Source organism: Eublepharis macularius, chromosome 4, assembly GCF_028583425.1.
Source record: "Eublepharis macularius isolate TG4126 chromosome 4, MPM_Emac_v1.0, whole genome shotgun sequence".
Lineage (NCBI taxonomy): Eukaryota > Metazoa > Chordata > Lepidosauria > Squamata > Eublepharidae > Eublepharis > Eublepharis macularius.
The window spans coordinates 144,662,264-144,682,613 of record NC_072793.1 but is presented as its reverse complement, the minus strand read 5'-3'; the positions used below and the strand labels follow the sequence as shown (position 1 = coordinate 144,682,613).

The 20,350-nt window shown below is 43.5% G+C and overlaps 1 protein-coding gene and 1 pseudogene across 1 annotated transcript in view; one reads left to right on the top strand and one right to left on the bottom strand.

Moving 5' to 3' along the window:
* Positions 1–20,350, top strand: part of SLC25A26 (solute carrier family 25 member 26) — a 142,002-nt gene that overhangs the window by 10,170 nt on the left and 111,482 nt on the right. The window contains exons 4-5 of the mRNA XM_054975671.1: positions 16,575–16,679; positions 18,187–18,234. Coding sequence (XP_054831646.1) covers positions 16,575–16,679; positions 18,187–18,234 — 153 coding nt within the window. The remainder of the gene's footprint in view (positions 1–16,574; positions 16,680–18,186; positions 18,235–20,350) is intronic.
* LOC129327185 (G protein pathway suppressor 2-like) lies at positions 11,822–12,977 on the bottom strand (annotated as a pseudogene).

Sequence of the window (20,350 nt, the reverse complement as noted above, 5' to 3'; positions counted from 1 at the left end):
CACACCTTCATGCTGTAGCAAGTTGTTTAGGAGGTTGGGATGTGAGCCAGTACTCTGCTGGCTCAGCTTCCACTACTGCCATGAGCTCTGCAGGAGGCCTTGGGCAAGCCCCTCCTCTCAGCCCAGCTCCTCAGCTGTACTGTGGGGATGATAACCCATTGACTTTGTTCACTGCTCTGAGTGGGGCACTAATCTGTAAGCACATGGTTGTGGTTGTTGTGTCAAGGTGAAAGACCCTAGAGTAATCCATTCTCTAGTTTTTGTTGAGGCAGGCATTTGAGTCAAATAAAATTTCACTGTGTATACAGGCTGGAAGACCTTTCAGACTCTGCCTGTTAAACAGTCAGATTAGACCGTGGCTTTATGTCCTACCATTGGAGGCTTTTTACAGGAGAGGGACATGTATACTATACCTTCAGTGGATTTTATGCATATGTGTTTTGTAAAAGCATATTCCAAACAGTGTTTATGCTTCTGTGCAGTAAACCCAGCATTTGCTTCTGTGTTTTGATATCATTAGCAAGCTGGGCAGCACGGGCTTGAGCAGGCAACAAGCGCTGTCCGTTGGACAGAAACATGCCGGGTTCTGAAATGTTCAGAAGTTAATTGAGATGGTTCGTGTTATGCAGATTCTGGGTGTTCTGCTAAGCTTGTCTACAGGAAAACAGTTGAACATGTTGGCCAAAACGTTGCAGAGAAAATGAGATTTGCTGCCATTAGGACCTGGTGGAAAGTAAAGAGAAGGAGTGGAAGGAAACTCAAATTAAGGCTGCAGCTGTAAATTGCCTGTAAATAAAGATGAATGGAGGTAGAGATCGGCAGACGCTGCCAGCAGATTCATCACACAATTAAAGACTGAAACCAGCAAATTAGGAACTGCCAGATACTTAACCAGCCACCCACAGAGTTTCCCATGCATGCATTCTTAGACATGTTCCCCCTCTGTTTTTCTCCTCTTGCATCGTTTGTGTGTGTCTGGGGGCGAGGGGGGGGGATTGAACTGTTTTGGATATCTTTGTTCTTTCCCCACATTCCCTCCCTCCCCCCCAAACCATCAACAAATATAACTCTGTTTTGTGGGACAGAGGAGCAGGATGATAGCTTAGTGACATATTAATCTGCAGTACAATTATTTGATAACAACTGTAGTTAACAGAAGGGACAGAGAAAGTAAGTATGAAACTGAATTTAGATTTTGAACAAGATATTTAAATGAGGTCTCTGCTTAATTCAGACACTATGGTTAAAAATGCATAGCTGTGGTTTGGTGCGATGCCTGAATGAACACACCATAATTACAGCCATTGGTGTGAAGCCAGAGGTTGCTGAGCCCTAGAAATAGGTGTGAATTTATGGCCCGATGAAGTGGAGTGTTGAGAGCAGAAAATGAAAGACATGTCACTGTGAATGGGGGTTTGTTGTCCATTTGGAAACGTGCTATGAGTTAGAATCCAAACAACAATTAGAGCAAGCTATTTTTTTTTATTGACATTATTTATAGTCCGCCTTTCTCCCTGAGATTCAAGGCAGAATACACAGTGTGCATTAGCAAATTCAGTTTCAAGGAGATGTACAATGTAATAAGGTGTATATATATATATAAATTTGCAAAGATTTAAAACCAGCAGAAATTGTTTGTTGTGATGTTTGAAATTGAGACACCCTCTTCTGATTCCAGCATGGAGGATTTACCTTTTATATGATGCCTTTAAAGCTGCATTTCAGCCTTGCACAATAGTTATGAAACATACCACCTCATGAAAAATTTACTAGCTGCAGCCCCCTCCCCCACACTCACCAATGCTCCTGGAGGCAGTGGAGGTGGCGGCCACTGCATCGGATCAACCTCCGACAAAGGGGCGGCAATCCTGCTGGGGCTCAGTGCTGCAGGTGCAGCTGAGCTCCTTAGTGTCCCAACAGCCAGGTTGGGGAGAGCCCTACTTGCCTGGCTTGATGACGGTGATGGCAGCAGGGGTGTGGCTGAGCGGAGGCGCTCCAGGCCCTCCCGTGCCTAGCAGAGACAGTGGTTGCTGACACCACTGCTTGCCATAGCCTCTGCAAGGTAGGCAGTGGTTTCCTGGAGGCCTGCTAAAGGACAGGTTGTGAAAGATAGGAGGGCCTAGGAGAAGCTGGCACCTGTGAGCAATAGCTGACGGGCCTCCTGCAGGATTGGGGGGAAAGTCCGTGGGAGCTCCTGGGCAGGCTTTTCTTACCTCACGGAGGGAGAGGAGGAGGAGCCTGGGTTGGCCCACCCCCAGGGGCAGCCTCAGAGTCTCTCTACAGAAGACTAATGACACGAGGATGCTCAAGTGAAAGGAGACGCAATGTTAGCTGGGAAGCTGAGTTTTAAAAGACTGATCGGAAGGCTCTATCAGTTTCACCTTTCTAGGGCCAGCAAAGATTGCTCCTCCAAGAGTTTATTTCCTCTTCGCCTCCTCAAAGGGGAGGTGAAATTGAGAGAGCCTTCAGATATGATGGTTACATTAGCCCATCTCTTACGGGATTTCAGTGGTATGTTGTGGAATCGTGGTCCTGTGTTGCTCAGAGGCCTGATGAATTCCCACATGGTGACAAGTTGTGCTGACCACAAAGTAGACTCCATTGGTGTAGTGGTTAAGAGCGGCTGGGCTCTAATCTGGAGAACCGGGTTTGATTCCCCACTTCTCCGCTTGAAGCGAGCTGGGTGACCTTAGGTCAGTCACAACTCTTTGAAGTTCTCTCAACCCCACCCACCTCACAGGGCGATTGTTGTGAGGATAATAATAAAATGCTTTGTAAACCACTCTGAGCGGGCTTTAAGTTGTCCTGAAGGGCAGTATATAAATCGAATATTATTATTGTTACGATGACGACAACTATGTAATGAGGTTAGGCCCTGTAATGATTATCACAACAAAAGTGAACATGAGAAGCAGGCCTTCATAACAATGAGCAACATGTCCACACGTTGTACATTTCTTACATCAAGATTGCTTGTACCATTACATTACGTGATGAGTGACACTTTTTTTTGTGGTGTAAAGGCTGTTGCTGTTATAACTGAACTGGTCTTGTGGATCTTGCTTTCCTGTCACGTCTCAACTTGCCTCCCCTGATGAGGTGATGTGATAAAAAGAAAAATGATGATATCAGTCTGTGATAACAAGTTCACACAAAACAGATTAAAATGATAACATACCAGAGTTGGAGGGGGGGGGGGGTGGGGTTGAGACATACTTGTTTTGAAAGCTTTTATTAGTATGGCTACTATTTTTTGTATGTGAGAATATATTTTAAAATTATTGTTAAAATATTAGATTTCCCTCTTGGCAAAACTGGAAACTTTAGATATATGTTCCCCCTCCTCCCCCCTCCAACAGAGAGATGTTGGGACAGAATTAACACTTTATAGTAGATATGGGGCTGCTCTTGAAAACAGTATTCCCCTTTTCCTGTATTTCATTTGCTTAGACCGTGGCAATCCGTGCCTCACAGATGTGTATGTCCTGGTGTAGAATCCTGAAGTGGTGGAATGGACTGTACCACTTTTGACTTCAAGAGGGAGATTGAAGATTTGGAGAAAATATTTTCTGCAAGTAGAAAACTACAACAGCAGGCCAGTGGCTACACTAGAATGTATTTTCCCCTGATAGTAGTATTTTAGTGGCAGTATTTCTTTTTCAATGCTGGGCAGCCTTCTAAAATGTGTGTATTATTTGCCATTAAGTTGCTTCCGACTTATGGCGACCCTATGAATTGACTTCCAAAACTTCTTGTAACTGACAGCCTTGTTCTGGTCTTGCATACCGAAGGCCGTGGCTTCCTTTATTGGATCAATCCATCTCATGTTTGGTCTTCCTCTTTTCCTACTGCTTCCAACTTTCCCTAGCGTAATGGTCTTTTCCAGTGAATCTTGTCTTCTCATGATGTGACCAAAGTACAATAGGCTCAAATTTTGTCATTGTAGCTTTCAGGGAGAATTCAGCTTTAGTTTGATCTACAACCCTCTTATTTGTCTTTTTGGGCAGTCCACGGTATCCACAAAATGTTCATCCAGCACACAATTCGAAAATGGTATTCCTCATTTGCAGCCTGAAGTGGCCACTATAACACCTCAGGAAATAAGTTGATCCTTCTATTGCTTGCATATACTAGGTTTCAAAGACCATAGCAGGTACTAAGTGATGAAGTGTAAGACGTTTAAGAGAGCATAAATATTGGTCATAGAGTTGCCAGGTTCCTTTCCTCTCCTGGTGGGAGGGGGAGGACCCAGCACTCGTCTTTTTGTCATTCCGTGCACTCAAAATGAGCAGTAACATCACTTCTGTGCAGTGATGTTATCACGCATGCCCTGGGAGCATGCACATGCTTCGCAGTGAGCCGATTTGGTTTTGTTGATGCCTAGATGTTCTGCCATGTGTGTCTCAAGTGCTAGCTGTAATATTTGCAGCATGTACTTTCTGGGACTCACCAACTGTTTTTGCTTCTCTCAGACAACAGAACATTTCTGCCTCAGTGACAGCCTGTAAAGTCTTTGGTCTAGGAATTTAAATACGCAAGGGTTTTCTACAGTCACTTCCTGGGTAGCTGTTTTGCTTTTAGCCACAAGTCTTTCAAAGTTTCATCTGCCCTCTGTTCAGCAAGAAATTCTGCATCCTGGACCCCTTTCAACAAGGTATCAGCATCACTGGTACTGGGCTCTTCTGTACTGTCTGCTGTTTGGCTGGTAATGCCTGTGGCTCTCAAGCCTGAGGCCTACTTCTAGTAATTATATTTACACTTTTTGTAAGTGAGGCCAGCTCATTTCCCAATAAAATGGGAATATCCCGCCATACTCCCGTGATCCATTTCCTCTGAAAGCCTTTCTATCTGATTGGGATGTCTGCCAAATCCACTTCAAATTCTGGACCCCTTATTCCTTTGATCCTGTATGACTTTCCAGGTAAGTATGGATAGGGTTGCCAGGCCCCCTTGATCTCCCAGCGGGCTCTTACCTGGCTCTTACCTGGAGGGGGGGGTGCGCGCGCAGAGCGCGCGCACGCTCCTGCAAGCGTGATGACGTCACTGCTGGGAAGTGACATCACCATGCAGCCTGTTTGGGCGCTGATCGGGCCCGTTGGTCCCCTGTGGAGCACAGGAGCATTCCTGTGCTCCGCAGGGGCCCACAACGGGTCCAATCCATGCCCAAACGGGCCTGATCCGCGCCCATTTTGGCACGGATTGGGTCCGTTTCGGCGCGGATTGGGCCCGTTTTAGGCCCCTGTGGAGTGCGGGAGCGTTCCTGTGCTCTGCAGGAGCCCACAACGGGCCCAATCCGTGCCAAAACGGGCCCGATCCACGCCCATTTTGGCCCCTGCGGAGCGCAGGTACACTCCCACGCTCCACCGGGGCCCCGATCCAGGCCAAAACAGGCCTGCTCCTGGCGGTTGCTGTGCGTGGAGGCGCGCAGCACTGCAGGGGGGCACACATGGAAGGTGCGCACCCCCCCCGCTGGCCAGGTAGGGAGGGGCGGGGGTGGCAGGGTGGGGGCAGGGGATCCCCCACCCCCACCGGGGGTCTGGCAGCCCTAAGTATGGACCTTTCCTTACTAATGGAGTTTCACTAAAGTGACTTCGGCTCCTGTATCTCTCCAACATATAACTTCCTCATCATTTGTCTACAGCTTCCAGATAGTTCTTGTTTATATCTTCTTGCACCTTCCATATTTGCAGCACTCTAGCTGTTTATTTGTTGGTGCTACTGTTTCTGTCACAGGATCGGCTGGTTGTTCTGTGACAGTTTCTGCCTGTTTTTTACTACTTTAACTGTTTTGACTGGATTTGAGTTTTTTCCTCATTTCTAATTATGGGCAACATGCTTGTTTGTGTCCCTCTTCCTGGCAGTTATAACGGATTATTACTCCCTTCCTAGTTGGTGCTGGAGTGTCTCGCCTCACAGGGTTGGTTTTTAATGGTTCAACTTTCCTGAGGAGCCCCAAACTTTATTTTTCTTGATGGGGGGTTAGAATAGAGATCCTCCCAAGTCTCCTTCAATCTCATCTAGTAGATCGACTATTTTAAGCTTTTTGTCTCTCAGGAACCATTTTAATTGTGAGGAAACTTGTTTCAGTTCTTTGAAAGTTTTGTCACTTTGCTTTCCTGAACCCATTGATTTAAGGCTCTATCTAAATGACATCCTTTCTGTTTATCTCTTGGAAAGCATTTCTACTTTGTCTGCTGTCATACCAAAATGAATCTTGACTCTGTCTTTAAATAACTGATAGTCTGAGGTTTCTTCATCCCTCATTTCTGCATAGATTTCACTAAGATCTCCACATAGTTGTGGGTGCTAATAAAGCATTCTTGCGTCGTCTCATCAGGAATCTACAGATCTTTACATGTTCTCTCTTAACTAATCAGAAAAGCCTCCACATCACCCCCCCTTTTGATAATCGGGGAATTTCTTTTGTTCAGCTGAGGGAATTTCCTCATTCCTATGTGGAATGGGTAGTTCTGCCCTTAACTGTATTTCGTTCATTTTCATACTATACGTTTCTTTCTCAAGCTCTCTGTTAGCTTCTGTCTCCCTGTCCTGCTGTTCCATTCTAGCTCTCTCCTGTTCTGACTGAATTTTAGCCATTTCTAGTTGTTCTTTTTTCAATTCTGCCTTTTTCTGCTTCGGTCCTTGCCAGTTCTATTTACATTCTCATCATTTCCAACTCCTGACTAAGATTCTGCTTCACAATCACTTCTTGTACCTGAAAATATTGTACTGTACTATACTATTGTATTTTTTTTGTGGTGGGACCAACTAGTTGAGGTTTTCTTTTCAAATCATGGCACTGCCACCAATTATGATGAATGCGCCTTCATTCTCCCCACTGTGGGGCTGATTTTCCTGCCAAAATTCTGTTTCTCTGCTTTGACTGAGCAGTCCCAAGTATCTTGTTAATATTTGTGGTTTTGAAAGTCTCTTTGTCCCAGCCTGACACGCAGATATAATTTTGGCTTTTTAGCCCAGCCCAAGAACTCGATGGGGAAAAGCAGGAGCCCTCTTCCTTTTTGTTGGAAATGGCATTAGAGACTGTATAACATTAAAAAAATAACTTTATTTAACAGGGAGGGATTGAGTAAGTGTAGTCAGGGGATGGAAATGTGGGGGGGAAATTTTAATATTAAAGAATACACTTCGTATAACAGGCAAAATAGTATCCTTGAAGCTTATTTTCACATATTCTTGGTTCTTAACAGTGAGAGGTGTTTTACTTAGTAATTTAGGTACAGCAACAATGTTTCTTCAAGATGTTTCCTATGACTGTTCAGGTTTTCTGGAGTTAGTCACTTTCTTTGTACACCTAAGTCGCTCCTTTCTTGAAACTAGAGGGTATTTCTATCTCTTGAGTAGTCTAAAACTGTTTCCCCTTCACAACAGATCTGGGGGGTCCTCCTCAGAGCCAACCCCCCCTTCAAAACTGGGCCAGAAGTAATCTTCTTTTCCTCAGAAGATATAACCCCTCTTCTTTTTGGCTTGAAAGGGAGTCTCAACCTACTACCCAATCACTCTCGCCAAACACATTCTCCCAGTTCTCTGGTGTCTGTATAAAACATACTTCAGCTTATGCTGACACTTAGACTTTGAATTCTTAGATAGAATTCTTCCTCAGGACAGTAATACTACAGTTAAGGCAAAGGAGTCTTCTTCCTTCACTCTAAAGGTGAACCTGTCTGACTTTCCTTATCAGATTCCCTGACTCCAAATCCTGTCAGAAACCAATCAAAGAAGAGGGAGCAGCCTTTCACTCAAGCTCTCCACTCTAGGGAATCGTTAACCCTTCCCCTCCCAGCTCTCTGATTTTGCCGCACTTTGGAAACCTGTTGTTAAGTGCAGTCTGTCACTGTACACTGTACAGTGGTCCTGTGATATAAGGAAGTGTCTTCTATTGAGACAGGATACTAGTCCATCTGTCAAAGTACTATCTACTCTGACTGCCAGAAGTTTCGTAAGATTGTTGGGATGGGTTTTTTACTGGTCATATTATTTTTTTAGCCCCAAACTCCAGAGCTTGAATCTAGCACCTTATTCAGGTCATGTATGTGTTTTTCCATTGAGCTTACCTCCCCTCCTTCACTAAAATGCTTCCAGGTGTCATTTGATTATGACTTTTCAGATCAAAGTGACCTGACATATTTAAAAAGTGATATGCATTTATTCAGAGTTGCTGTTTAAATTCATCATTGTCCTGTTAAATGTAAATGGCTAAATAGCTGACTGATCTATTCCCTTCTCTGTGATTTCTTGGGAGACCCCAAATAGGAAGTGACTCTGCCTCTTAGGATTGCAGCAGATATGAATGAAAGGTGCTGATACAAACAGGTGAATATGACATTTAGAACTCCCACAATGATATGGAGCACTGAGTGAACAGGAAGAGTTTGAGAAGCTAGAGACATACCTGTTGAGTAATTAGTTTCCTAAGAATAGCCAAGTATTGTATTTTGCAATAAAAACTGCTCACACAAACATGCATTATACTGCAGGGTAGGTTTCTATCACTAGGACAAGTGCAGAGCCTTATTTCAATGTAAAGAGTATCCCTATGGAGGAAAAGCCTTTTCTGCTAGAGGAAGACCCCATATTAGACTGAATGGAGTGGTAGGGTCCGAACCCAATTACTTCAGGCAAGAGGAGATGGATACTGTCATTATGCATAGAGATGAATACTATTATTATGCACTGGCCATTGAAAGAACAGTGAATGCAGAAGTAAAAACAACCACTTAATGTGACACAGTATGGCTTTTCCCACATTGTAAAAAATTCAGGCACTAGCCAGTTACCAAACTGAGTAACACAGCTGCCTCATACAACATCTGAACTTTGGTTGGTTATTCTACAACAAACTGTTCCTTAGAATTAATTCCCTTCCTCTTCTAAAATGGCTGCAATTGCTGATTTGGCATGGGACATTACAATACTTAATTTTAAGGGCTGTAATGCGTTTTATTTACCTGGGATGGAATGTGTTCTGGAGGCTGTTCATTCATATTAATTAACCATAAGCTTTTATGCAAATGTTATTTTGAGAAAAGGCACTGGCATTCTGAAAAGTACTCCCTTACTGTGGAACGATAACTTGTGCAGTTCATGCCCAGACACTGTTACTGTGGTTGCATCTGGAAATAATCTCCTTGATATTTCCTTTCTAGTCAGCAGTATAAATAAAAAAGTGGTCCGTTACTGGTTGCATGTGCATGTTCATTTGTAAGCTATATTTTTCTAACTTTGTTACCAAGTTCTTCTCCATGCTTCTTCATATAATTGGTCCCTGTACGTATGCTATTAGCTTGTTTGTGTTAGTTGTTGTAAGCCTTCAGCCTGACAAATGGTTACAGTGAGTAGTATCCCATTTGGTAAACGGGGTCTTCTCAGGAGAAGTTAACATAAATGTGTTGGGTGTGATTGAATGACCTTTAAATTATTTGCCTTGTAACAAGTGAACTTTCCTCATCCTGTTTTACAAAACAACATTGTAGTATAAACATTTAACACTTTTTCTGGTGAACCAGTATCAAATAAGTTTCTAACACTTTTATTGTTAGATTTAGAAGGATGATGATACTTACATTTATGTAGCCCATTTCAAATGTTTATAGAGTGCTTCATGTGCCTCGCTAATTGTCACAAATGGCCCTCTGAGGTAGGCAAATATTTTTATCCTCCATATTGCTAGTTTGAGGAGGGGGTTGAGATGCTGAGATCATTTATGTGTTATGGTAAACTGACTTTGAACTACAATCTGACTTTTTGATTAGGTGTTTTCTAATACTCCTACAGTCTGTAATTTCAATTTTAACATCATCTTCTAAAAAAAACGGAAACAATTGGCCAATGTGTTGTAAGCCAATTACAATCCTGTCACAAGCACTAGATGGCAGTATTACTGCATTTCTTGAAAAATTCCTATTTGGAGAACAGGATGAGCCCTAATTAATTACTTTATAAAAATATTTGACTTTAAAAAGCGTGCGTTGAAAATCTGAGGAGAATGTAACATCGTTTTGCCAGATGGTATTTGTAAAAATGTTGACATGTTCTCCAGAATGTTATTTTTCCTATGCATTGTGTGTGTGCAGTACACATGAAGGAGAGCATCTTGCCAATTACTTATGTGTGTATGTGATGCTCCATTGACTGCCTGACAGGGAAAATGAGCAAGCAATAAGCCTGTCTTCTCTGCTAAAGTAAAGGCAAAATCATATTCCATGCAGCTTTACATTCATTGTAAGATATTTCAATTTACCCTTTGCTTCAATCCCTAATTAGAACTTGGTAGAAATATGTAGAAAATCAGAGGTGACTCTAGCCTTTGTTCTAAAGCCTAATTAATACTTTGTGGAAATAATTACTCTAAATGAACGATTCTACAATGGGTCATCATCACTGGAACTGTTGCCTTCAACTTTTGAACTCGAAAGTCTTCCCCCTCACCACACCTCCATGGTTTTTTATATCTATTTGTGACAGGACCAGGGGTCATTTCATAGAAAAAGAGTGTCAGGTCTGTTGCCCACAGTCCCTCCATCTCTGAGCACTTTGCAATCATCCTCTGTGTGTGTGTGTGTGTGTGTGTGTGTGTAGTTTTTAACATAAGCCATTCAGCTCCTGGGAAGATAGCGCTCTTATCTCAGATGGCTCACCACAGCGGCCTTGGGACGGTTCCTTCCTATTCTCCCACTGACTATACCCAGCTGGTTGGGCACAGAGGGTGGGGGGCTTGCAGGGAGGGACTGGAACTGTGTAGCAAACATTCCATACGTCATTCTCAACAAGAGTTCTGTGTACAGCCAGATGCTTTCAATTGCTTCTGTGTAACCTATGGACATATATACGCTTTAGTTATGATTTCTCAATAAAAAACCTTGACTTAAGAGAGCTTGGATTTCTTGCTGCAAGGGGGAAGTCAGCTTCAACGTATCCTGTTTTCCATAGACTGACAAAGAGCTGGAGGAACTCATTAGCATAACTCATTAGCATATGCCACGCCCCTTGCCATTGTTGGAAATGTGTCATTGGCATAACTGATTTGCATATGCCACACACCCCTGACATCACCTATCCTGGCTGTTTTGGACCCAATCCTGGCCATTCAGGACTGAAATTGGGCCCAAAATGGCAAAAAGGGGCTGAAAATGGCCAAAAAGGGCCCCCGAAAGGTCAGGATTGGGCCACTGCTGAACAGGAGAGTGATCCACCACCCGTCAGAGGCCCAATCTGGGCTGTTTCAGCCCCAATCCAGGACAAAATGGGCCCAAAATAGCTGAGAGTCAGCTGGGCAGAGCCACTTGACATGTGACCTTTTTGGGGAACTGCCAGAACTGCGTTCCTGCGCGTTCCCCCTCGAAATGAGCCCTGGACAGGACACATGGAATGCCCAAACAATTTACACAGTAGCATGATTGCTGTGTGTGGGTGTGTGTGGGGGGGGACTGTTTCCATGTTTATGTATTTATTTAAAATTATTGTATTCCCACCTTCTTCCTGAGGAACTTGGGACCCAAGGCAGGCAACAGCAATATAAAAAAGAGTAGAAAGCATTAAAACAACACATAAAGTAGGCTGAAACACCAAACCAAAAATATCCTGTTCCCCCTTTGCCCAGTCTCAGGCTATATACATGAGGCTTGAAAGAGCTGTATATTAGAGAAGGGCCCGATTCTTTCTATGCTGTCAACTGAACATCTGCCTATTGCCTACAAGTGACATGAGAAGTAGTCTTTTTTTTTTTTGATGAAAAGTCATTAAGAGTGTATTGGGACTGTAATTCTGGTCACAAAAATTGGTATTTCTAGAAAGGGAGGGTGAAAGAATAAAGGTGCCAGTGCATTCAGTCTCAGAGGCTTTCTTCACACATGGAGGGGGGAAGTCAGGAACATCTGCAACAGCACCTCTGGTGAGCTCACTTGTGATAGAAACGCTGGCCCTGAGGGTGCTGGATGAAGGGGTGGCGGGGAGCTGGTTGCGGAGAGGCCTGGAACCCAGATGTGTGTGGCTGTTGGGGGGCAGTTCCATGGGAGAAGCTGCCAGGGGAGGCCGGGCGTGCAGGGTGGGTGTAGGCCAGAGTAGGCTTTGCAGCTGTCTGCATTTGGACAGGGACCTGTGGGGCAGGCAGAAGCCCCTGGTTGGGGTGCAGGCCTGTGGGTGCATCAGACGTAGGGTTGACGAATCTGTAAATCCCGACTGCTGGTTTGTGTGCTCCAGCTGCTTCTGGAGAGGGATGGTGGTACTTGGTGGGATGAAACCTGGCTGGGCAGTGGGGAAGTGGCTGTGGATAGCGTAACCCGACTGCTGCTGAGATAGATACTGCATGGTCGGGAAAGCAGAAGGACCTCTGATGGACTGGCTGCTGGCATAGCTGACCGGCACAGTGTGTTGGCTCTGACCCATGGCATACAGACTGTGGCCAGACTGGCTGCTCTGGTACTGCCCATGCTCAGGGGTGCTGGTAGGGAAAGCTGGCTGCGGGGCGAAGTGCCGAGTTGTGATCACAGGAGGACCAAACATCTGCTTGGCCCTGTCAGCTGATATCAGGGTACCGGCCCAGTTATGCCCCCCTGGGCTTCCTTGCATGTTGAGGATGTGGGTCCCCGTGTGGACGGCCATGCCCTGCTGGTAGGCTGCCGCTGTCAGCGTCGTCATGTCACTCTGCTCTTTATGGCAGCGTTTCTCTTCCTCATGAAGGACTTTTTTCAGCTGTAGGAAGAGTTGGTGCTTCTCCTCCTGTAGAGCCAGAAGTTTCTCTTGCAGCTTCAAGATCTGCTCTTTGGTCTCCTCAAGGGACATGCGCTCCTCCATCTCCTTCTTCCGCCGCCTCTCCTGCTCCTCCTTCATCTTCTGCTCCGTCATTTTGTCCACTTCTTCTTCCTCCTGCCGCTTCCTCTCCCGCTCGACCATGACGTGCCAGTGCAAGGCGCAGGCCATGACCGAGCTGAGCTTCGGCCGCTCCAGCAGCACCGGCATGGCCCCCGCGCCGCCCTCGCCGAGCCCCGCCGCACCCGAGAAGTAGTCTTGAAGGCTCAGGAAGTTTATATGAAGGGTACATAGGGTTGCCAGCCTCCAGGTGGTGGCTGGAGATCTCCCAGAATTACAACTGATCTCCAGGTGACAGAGATCAGTTCCCCTGAAAGGTGGGCTCTATGGCACCATAGCCAGCTGAAGTCCTTTTCCCTCCCAAACCCTGCCCTCTCCAGGCTCCACCCCCCCCCCAAATCTCCAGGAATTTCCCAGTCAGGAGCTGACAACCCTAAGGGTATCTGTGGAGGAATTCTGTGACCTTCCCTAGTCATCAGGATGTAGGTGAGTTACACTGGCATCCTAAGTAGGGTTATATCCTGTTTAAGTCCGTCGGTTTATTAGGGTGTAGCTCTGCTTAGGACGCCTCTGTTAAGCTTATTATATTTCCAGCCTGGGGCCTAAAAAGGTGAATAGGAGACATATGGCTTTCAAACCTTTCCGGAAGCAGACTGGATTTCAGCAAAAGGAGGCTTGCCTCTTACTGTTGGCTGTGAGGTTCATAAGCAAAACTAATAGAGCAAGTCTCAAGTTCAGAGACAATGAAAATGTCACCCCTGTGGTTTGGGATGGGGCCCATTCCCATGCCCAAGACTATGAGAAGATACAACCAACCTGAGAACAGACCTTTGGAATGACATTAGCTTTCATACCACTACCGTGTGCTGCTCTTTTTTTGTTCCTGTGCAGTGAAATATTCCCTTGTAGCTCAAATTCAAATCCAGAAGACATCAAAGTGTAATATGAAACAAAATGGAAGGCACCGCAAGTGCCTGGGCGAAAACAGAGAGAGACGCATTGCTTTGTAGCTTCTGCTCTCATGCCAAAATTGCAACGCCACAGAAGTCAGGAAGCCACAGTGGGTGCTTTGGATCCCCTTGGTAGGTTAGATTGTTTTTCATCTGGAATATTTCTAAAGTCTTTTTTCTCCCAGTATTAAGGAATAATATTAAAAAAACCCTCTAATATAAGGACATTGTGTGTTATGAAGCATGAAGTTCTATAAATATTTATGCCAGGCTACAGTAAAAGAGTTGATTGTTCTTATTTTCTCAGCCATATTGGGGTCATTTTGTTGTTTTTGACTACTGGGATTGAAGAGAATACACAAGTTTATACCTTTTTCAGGATGACATTTGGATATATTGGCACCTCCTCCCCCTTCCAAGAAGTTTATAAAATGACTTCATTTTACCAACATTTCAAACTTTGCAACAAAAGGTGTCTAGACTAATAAATAGGATTCTACACCTTGCTGGTCAAAGATGTTAAATTTATACAACATGGCATAAGCTACTCAAGTTTTTTTTTTTTTTTAAATTTAAGGCTGCAAGCTATCCTTTAAATAATGTGAGTAGGTCTAGTTGAACTCAGTGGGACGTGTTTATTCTGAATAGATGTATGTGATTATGCCGTAAAAGGTTTTTCTCTTACTACATAACATTTTGTTCTAGTGTAGAAAAACTGTCACCTTTTAAATAGAAGATCTCAGACAACTGAGCTTCCCATGTTCAGGAACGCTGAATTTCTGGGTTGCCTGTCCTAGCACAGAGCCACCACTATGTATGTGACTTCCCCCATAACCCCAATGGCTGATATTTATGCAATTTGCAGCCAGAATTAAAATAAAATGGATCCAGCTAGGTGGATCCTAGGGGGGGGGGGTGGAGTCGTCTTCTGTCAGAATCTGGGCTGCAAGTGGAGCTTCTGGTTGGTGAAAATATATTCCAAATTCACTTCATTCATTGAGTTCTGTGCAGGGAGTCAATTTATTGGAATGTTTTTCAGGGGTGGAATTAGAGTTGCCAGCCTCCAGGTAGTGACTGGATATCTCCTGGAATTACAACTGGTCTCCAGGCCACAGAGATCAGTTCACCTGGAGAAAATGGCTACTTTTGGGGGTGGGCTGTATGGAATTATGCCATGCCAAGGTCCTTTCCCTCCCCAAACCCCACTTTCTCCAGGTTTCTCCAGGTTTCACCTTCATGTTCTCCAGGAATTTCCCAACTTGGAGCTGGCAACCCTAGGTGGAATGGTGGTTGTCAAGTTCAAGCAACTGAATTTCTGATCCAGGTTAGTAAAGGTTTGATAATTAGTTCAGCTTACATGAACCAGTCAATTCTGTTCAATTTCATGTAAGAAACATGTAAATATAAAGCATAGGCAATGCTCACATTGGTGCGGTGCAACTGTTAGGGTTAACTGAGCCCCCATGAAAGTGGGAAGCACAATGAGCCTGCCCACACACATCTCAAATAACAAAAAAGAGCCTGTAATATCAAGTACACAACAATTTATTTATTTAAAACCGTTTTATGACGTCTTTCCTCCTAAATAGGGTCTCCAAGGCAGTAAACATGGAAACACTTGAACATTAAAACAGCATTTAAAATAATATATGAAGTAATTCAGTAAAAACATATAAAAACAGCTGGTACAGAACATCGTTGCTCGATTATTATCAGGAGGTAGGCAGAGCATACGTATTCCTCCTGTTCTGCAGTCGTCCCATTGGCTGCCCTTCAGTTACTGGCTTAATTCAAGGTTTTGGCTGCCAGGTACAAAGCCCTTTGTGGCTTTGGCCCCTTACACCTGCTGGCCTGCCCCTCACCCTGTGTTCTGCCACAGCAGCTTCACTCATCTGAACAAGGCCTTCTGCAGATCACCCTGCAAATGGGCAAAAGAGCTGCCCCTATACACCCATTCTCTGTGGTGGCCCCTACCTAATGGAATGTCCTGCCTGAAGAGGTTAGAAAAGCTCCCACTTGCTTGGCTGTCTACAATCTATGCAAAACTGAATTATTCAAGAGGGGTTTTTTACATGGGCAATAGGGCTGTACTGTAAGGAAATGGTTCAGAGAAATGCTTTTGGTAAAGGGACAGGGAGTAGTGTAGACCATACTGCTGGGTAATGTTTGTTGCTGTAGATATTCTCCTACTGGATAGTTTATGGTTTTTTTAACAGGTCACATCAAATTACTTGCGTTTCGTTTCAGTGATGTTTCATCTCTATTCTTGTATGCGAACTGTATGCTTCTTTTCAAATTTCTGCTATCCATACTGTATCGAATGTCCCAACTGTTGATTGCATGGACTTACACTATGTAATCCACTTTGAGTCTCAGTGAGAAAGGCAGACTATAAATCACATAAATAAAACAACGAATAAAAATAATTTTTCTTCTGCTCATGCATGTGCTCTCACTTGTGGTCACTAGATGGCGCTGCTTACCTATGTTATTGCTGAGAAACAAAACGTGGCCTGCAAGCGGTTCTAGAAACAAAGCTATTAAAGTATGTAATAATATTGGAAGGTTATCTATCTTCAGTCCTTTAAAAAAAAGATTTTACCAGTAATTCCTTTATCTGAATCAATGTTTGCTTTCTGAGTGGAAAGTTTTACAGTTGTAGATTGTAGGTCATACAAGGCTTACAGTTGTAAACCATACTTTGTTAGAAAATCAAAAAAAAAAAAGGACAGTGTCTGTGGTTTTAGAAGCATATGGGAATGTATGTGCATCTTACTCAACTTTATGCTTCTTTTTCAGGTTGCGTGTTTAATACGGGTCCCGTCTGAAGTTGTGAAACAGAGAGCACAAGTTTCTCCCTCTTCTAGTACCTTGCGGATCCTTTCCAACACTGTATGTGAAGAGGTGAGCAGTACCCTTTTACTGAAGGAGAGCCTGTGAATGCTGTGGGAGAGGTAGATGTTCAGTTCGTCTGGAGGAGTATTCACAGCCCTCCTCCTTGTGGTCCCCTGCTGGCGTCACCATTCAGCTCAGAGAAATCCCTGGGTTCATCCTACCCTTGTGCAAAAGTCTTTCAAGTTACTAGTTGTAGAACCAGTGGTAGTGTGTTCAGAATTGCCGGGGGGGGGGGGGGGGTGGGAGTGAACAGGATAAAAAGCCCAGAAATGTGTTGTGGATACCTCCTTGCTTCCAAAAAAGTTGGCCTACAGTAAGTTGCTGAGTTCAGTGCTGATGATCAAATCTGCTATTGTTTGAGTTATCTGCTTGTTTAAATAGTGACCTGGTAGGCTACTGAAAACCTTCTGGAATAGTATTGAAGTGAGATATACCTGGTTAAATTGCAAAGGAGTCAATACACTGGATTCTGGGCCATGATAAGGTGAGACGAAGGTGTCCTTATGGCGTTTAATGTTCCTCCAGTCTTCAGTGACCATCCCCTTTAGTGCTTTGTGGGAAAATAAGTAACTTTTGCTCTAGATGGCCAGGGAAGGCTTCACCTTAAATGTTCGTCTCCATCTGTGAGTTGCATTCCACAGGGCACTTATGTACACCATAGAAGTAAATTTGTAATGTTAACAAAAATGGCACGAGTATTTCATATATTGGGAAGTCAGAGTCCAAAGCTGCTTCCAATCAGTGTTAGTGCAACAAAACAGATAAATAATAATGTGCCCATGTACTTTTCCTACACGTAGATTATCTCCGTGTGGAGACAAGCAATTTTTGAGGGAGCCCCGGGTTGAGGGCTGCTGTCTGTGTTACCGTTTGGAGACACAGAAATGCTTTTGGGAGTCACTGTCCTGTCAAAAATTCTAATGAATGAAGAGTTTATCCTGATGGGGTCTTGGCGAGCTAGTGCACTGTTAAACAAAAAGACGATTCTCATGTTGACCTTTCATTTACAGAAATGAAAAGCAATCATACTCCTAGGATGAGTGCAAGATCAGTGAAACCATCCTAGGAAGGACTTTTCTTCAGAGAAGCCTATAGATGCACTTTACCTCTGGTGGTCTCCATCCTAAAAAATGCAGCTGCTCTATTCGTATATTTGGAATAGCTGATTCTAGATGTTAGCTATGCTTGCCAGATAGTAAGAATGTCAAGAATGAGCTTGCACACGTCTGTGCCTTCCTGTTCTTCTAACAAAATAATAAGATATCCCTTCAGTGTGCAACTGGAACTGATTATTTTCAGTAGCTGTTAAATGAGTTTTGAAAGTGAGGATAAATCTCTTCTGTGTTGGTAAAGCTAGGATGACAATATATAGTGTGTTTATAATCAATATTGTCAATTTGTTAGAAGTCTGGGCATTAAGCTTGGTAAAGCTGTACTTGCCATGTAATGATCAGTAAACTGCAGTCTTTGCAAACACAATTACTGATAGCTGAAGCTTTCTTTTGTTGGTTTGCAGGGTATTCTTGGACTTTATCGAGGTTATAAAAGTACGGTATTAAGAGAGGTAAGATACTTGTTTTCTTCTTGCATCTTTTCAAAATGTTATGTGTTACTTTAAACAGTCTTAAATTATTTTCCTCTTGGATGTGTTAAGGTGGTAATAGAATTGAAATAAAATAGTGGGATTACAGAATTTTAATATTTATACTTGCTGAACCCTGCTGGTGCCATTTTATGCCATATCAGGGAGGAAAGGCCAAACTAGATTTACTTCTGATTCTTCTCTAACTGAGTATCAATTTTTAACTATTATACTTGGGGTGTTAGCTGTTAGCATTATTAGGGGTGTGCACCTGGAAAAGATTCGAGTTTCCCACTTCGGGTTTACCCAAAGCAGGAAAACAATTAGGAATAACCCGAATCTTGAAGTGGCAAGCTGCTTCAGGATTTGGGTGTTTAAACCACTTCAGAACTCAAAGCAGAACTTTTTTGCTGAAGCTCAAAGCAGCATTTTTCTTGCTGTTTGCAAACAGCAAGAAAAGTGTTACTTTCAAAGTTCAAACTTCCCGCCTTGCCGCATTTTTCACCCAATGGGAGGATGAAGAGGGGGTTTCTCCTCCCTCCCACTGGGTGAAAATAGTAGTGGGACGGGAAGTTTGAAAGCAAGCATACAAATCGCTTTGGAAAGCTTTGCTTCAGGAATCCTGAATTGGCACAGCAGTGCTGGGGCCTATTTGAGAATTCCAAATCTTTTCAAATCGGGCCCAATTTGGGTTAAAAACCTGAATTGGAAACCCGAATCACACATCCCTAGGCATTATTGCTGGTCTGGCTGACTTTCAGCCTTGGCCATAGAAATGAATGCTTAGCTTTAGAGAGGAAATAAAGGAGCAGTATACAATCAGGTTGCGATGGGATGGGTCTCTGTGATTGTTCTCTTAACCATGGGCTTGAAAGTTGTGTTTAGCTTGGCTTTTTCTTGAAAAAATAGACCAATTTCAAAGTATGCCATATCTAACCAACACAGTATGGTACCCACTATGCCCGGAAGAATACCTTCCCTGCTGTGTAGTATAATGATCTGTAAGGAGAAGAGCACCCAAGTGAGCAGAGATGTCCTTTTATGTTTGCCTCTTGAAAGCCTATTTGCAAGGCTCCCATGTAGTCCAGCAATTATTACATTAAAGCCAAACGGTTTGTGTTCAGTTTCATGCCACTTTTCTTTGAAACTGAACTATGGATCGAATGTCTTTGCAGTTTCCTATCCATGTATTTATTCCCCCTTAGTTTGCCAGCTAAGAAATTCATTAGGGAACTAATTAGGATTTAATGAAAACCTGATTTTTAAAAAAATTAATGTGTATATCTCTCCTTTTTGCTATATACATAGAACCCCAGGTGGCTAACAGCTATAACTGTTTACAAGTATATCATTAAATCTGAAAATGGCAGCAGTAGAAGATAGTAAAAGTAACCATACAAACAAGAAGCAGAAGTGATACCAAAAAGCCAAAAAACATTTCCCTTTCCCAAATGCTTTCCCAAGTAGGAAAGTTCTCATAACACACTGGAAGGTAGGACCTGAGGAGACTAGATAAGCCTCCTGTGTCATAGCATCCCAAAATCTAGCCACAGTCACTTAAACAGGCCTGACCCAAGTACTCACTAATCTCACTTCTTCCAGTATGGACAAGCAGGTCGAGGCATCAATTGAACACATTAAGCTGCCGTATACTGAGTTCAGACCTTGAAGAGTCAGTAGCTGTTCTCCAGCATCTCAGGTAGAGGTCTTTCACATTACTTCCTACCTGGTGTTTTTAACTGGAGATTCCCAGCATTACCAAGGTGTTTGTAAATGTGGCTAGACCTGTCACTATAAGAAAGCCATAGCTCATAAATTGGCAAAAGGTGCTCTGTTTGTACATGGTCATACCCAAGAGTACAGCCTACAAATCTTGTTTTTCAGAGGGTCACATCAAAAGTCATGTTTAATCCCATATCAATAGTGCTTCCATTTTGCCTGGTTACCGTTGCATTTTATTTGCCCCAATAACTTCAAATTCCTGTTCAGGAGTTCCTGAGTCGGATAGACAAGGGAGATGAGAAGAATTGTCTAGGTATTGATGCACTGCTTTTCATATCTCCAGGTGACCTTCTAGTGTGGTTTAATAAAATTGTTA